This window comes from Eurypyga helias, unplaced genomic scaffold (genome assembly GCF_000690775.1).
Source record: "Eurypyga helias isolate BGI_N326 unplaced genomic scaffold, ASM69077v1 scaffold18167, whole genome shotgun sequence".
NCBI lineage: Eukaryota > Metazoa > Chordata > Aves > Eurypygiformes > Eurypygidae > Eurypyga > Eurypyga helias.
The window spans coordinates 12,661-15,723 of record NW_010263976.1 but is presented as its reverse complement, the minus strand read 5'-3'; the positions used below and the strand labels follow the sequence as shown (position 1 = coordinate 15,723).

At 49.4% G+C, this 3,063-nt stretch overlaps 1 protein-coding gene across 1 annotated transcript in view; it reads right to left on the bottom strand.

Moving 5' to 3' along the window:
• The window catches only part of LOC104513032 (alpha-2-macroglobulin-like protein 1), a 30,638-nt gene extending 29,041 nt beyond the window's left edge, over positions 1-1,597 (bottom strand). The window contains exons 1-2 of the mRNA XM_010156252.1: positions 1,530-1,597; positions 717-900 (exon numbers count right to left, since the gene is read on the bottom strand). Coding sequence (XP_010154554.1) covers positions 717-900; positions 1,530-1,597 — 252 coding nt within the window. The remainder of the gene's footprint in view (positions 1-716; positions 901-1,529) is intronic.
• Positions 1,598-3,063: the final 1,466 nt, after the last annotated feature.

Below are 3,063 nucleotides of genomic sequence, written 5' to 3'. Positions count from 1 at the left end.
GTCCTCCAGCCCCTCCTGGCATCCTGCTAAATGTACCAGACAGTCAGGGTGTAGGCACAACAACTTAGTATGGTGCTGAGGAAGACAGGGGTGGTTTGTAGACCCGCAGCACCAGACACATCTCCATGGCCCTCCAGAAATGTAACTGAAGGTACTGTAGCCATGCCCCAGCCTCGGTGTGTCCAGTTAAGCTAACTAGAGCAGAATAGTTGCAATGACAGGAACTACAGACTGCCTAGGTGAAGTTCAGTTCATTCAGTGCCATCACCATCCATCATAGCTAAACTAGAGCAAGCCCAATGTCTATGTAGGATGCAACTACACCTTGCAGTACCAATGCAGCTTTAGAGCAGAATGGCCCTGTCACAGGTGGAGGGGCAGGCTTCTAAGGAAGCAAGGATAAAAAGAATGTATTCTCAATGCATTCTGTGATAAACAAGCATTTTTTGGGAGTAAACACTGGGTAAACTGAAAATGTTTTCCAAAAGGCTGAAATGGGCTGATACACATCAAAAAGTTTTTATCTATACAGGAAAGATTTCCTACTTTGATAGGCTCCAGACACTGCTGGATTTTCCTCACACTGGTAGGGAAATACACTTAACCTGCTTGCAATCTATGGCAAGGTGAAGCACATGGATCCAGAGAAGTGCTGGGCTCCTGTCTGAAGTGAAGGTGAGAGCATCCACTGCCAAATCAGCCACAGCTACACTCACCTGGAAGGTGAAGCACTGGAATGTGCCTGGCTTCTCCACATCCTGTTCCACCAGCGTGTGATTATGGGTTATCACCCCCAAGGTTACAGACAAGTGGACGGTCTCAGTCAGGGAACTGAAGTGAATGCAGAGTTTCTCCTCTTGGGAATGATGAATGACAGCAGGGAACACCACCATGTAGTGACTAGAAGAGAGAAGGAGATGTTCAAAAACTATTCAGAGGCTGAGGTGGACAGGCCAGAACCCACCTCTGCTGCTTTCATGAAGAGGTAGATCGGGGGGCAGAAATGTCTGGAGGCTTGCAGTGAAGGAACTATAGTGCAGCTCCCTTTCCGTACCAGAAAGAAGAAATAAGCCCAGTGTGGAAGTAGAGGGCTCCTGGTATCTGTCACCACCTTGCTGCCAGCCAGGATGCAGCTGCCTCGTGTACGATACTCCCATTGCAAGTACACAGGAAGGGCAAGGCTATGTGAGGAATGAAGCTGAAGACTCAGTGGCTGAGGCATAAGGTTCCAGTCCTCACACCAAATTTCACCCCCACCAGCACAGGATGAATAGAGGCAAAACTCGTGGCTTCTGCAGCTTTTCAGTGTGTCCAGTGCAGTGCCAGCACCAGCAGAACACCAGAGGTTCCGCTTGCAGTGGTGCTCGACAGCCAGTGTTCCAACGGGGAGCTGCTTCTGCTCAGCCCCCCTGAGAACAAGGTCCCCACCATGCAGCTCTGGGATGCTAAAGAGTGCAGCACCTCAGCACCACCCTTCAATGACAGTCCCTTCCACCAATCACCCCAAAATCAAAAGGAAATATTCTCACGGTTCCAGGCTTGCTGCAGCTGCGACTGGGAATAGGGTCAGGGCTAAGAGGAGCACTGGTGCTCCCATTACTTGGGCTGGGACAGACAGCTGACAAGATCCACACAGGAGGAGACAACTGCCTGTACTAATGGGCTGGAACAATCCTAAATAACCCCCTCAGGTGCTCCTAAGTCCAAAGAGTGGGGGAGTTGATATGTGGAGATAGTATCTCTTCCAGGCTAATGACATTAGCTAATATTTACTTGTTGCCACCAGCAGCTGAGTAAAGGCCACACAGCACAATTCTCCACCCACATCTACATTCAGATGGTATTGCAGGCCATGGGGTGCCAGAGCACCAGAGGGGAGTTGTGAGTGGGTTGACCTCTAACCCAAGCTGTAGGAGAAACGCTCAGCTGCGGCTGCTCTGGATCCTGCCTGTAGCACCCAATGAGAGCCAAACCTGCGCACCAGCTACTGTCCTCAGCATGTAAAAAGCATCCTGAGTACTCCCTCTGTGCACTAGTGATCTTCCCATCATCCAGTATTTAATCAGAGCTTGGAGTAAAAACCTTTCAATTCACCTCCATTCCCTGCATACCTATGTCCACCCACCCACCCCAGCCACATCTGATCCTCCTGAGTACAAGAACCTTCTCTGACGCTGCTCCTGCCACCCACTGCCAACTTCCCTCTCAGCTCCACTGTAAGGCCTTTCCAAATAAAGCAAGACATTTGAAGTAACTACATATTTTAGCAAATCTCTATTTCACATCCCTCCAAGCCACCTGTCCAGTCTTCTGCCAGCTTTCCCCAGCCATAAGGTAGTTCTGTTCTACAGTGTCACCACCACTCATCTCCTCCAGGCTCCTCTCAGGCACTGCAGCCTTGTATTCCCTTTTCCTGGGTGGCAGCAGGGAAGTGAACAGGGCTTGGATGTGTTGGCCCTCTAGTTACAACCTTATTTAAAGGTGGGTGTCCTCATCCTGCCGTGTCCCCAGCCGTGTTTTTGCAGAGCATAACCAAGGGCATACGATACAGAGGGAATTTGCCATCCACCCGCTCTTTGCTCCCAGCTGAAGCAATCTGCTGGATTGACTTTGGCACAGTCCCCGTATGTATGCTCAGCATTCCCTCTCTTTGCACACAGTTTGATGTAACAGGAACACGTTAGCCTTTAACCTAGCACTGACACTGACACAGATAATCCTCAGGTTTAAAGAACTGTATGTCACTGATCTGGGAGGGTACTTAATTCTCCGAAATCAACAAGGTTTTGAGTTCAAGCCTAAACTAGCAGGACAAAAACCAGAGTTCTGTCTGATTTCAGAAACACTCCCCATGCCTCTGCAGCTCTGAATGGCCATCATGTTGACTGGGAACAGATAGACAACAAAAATATAATAACATGTTGAAGTTCTTCCCTTCTTCCATGGAGGAGTGGGGGCACTGGCAGAGCCACGTATGGAGCCCTGGGCTGGTCAGGCTAGAGGCTGCAAGGCAGGAGTGAAACTTCAGTGAAAATAATACATACAATATACGTTCTATAGAAG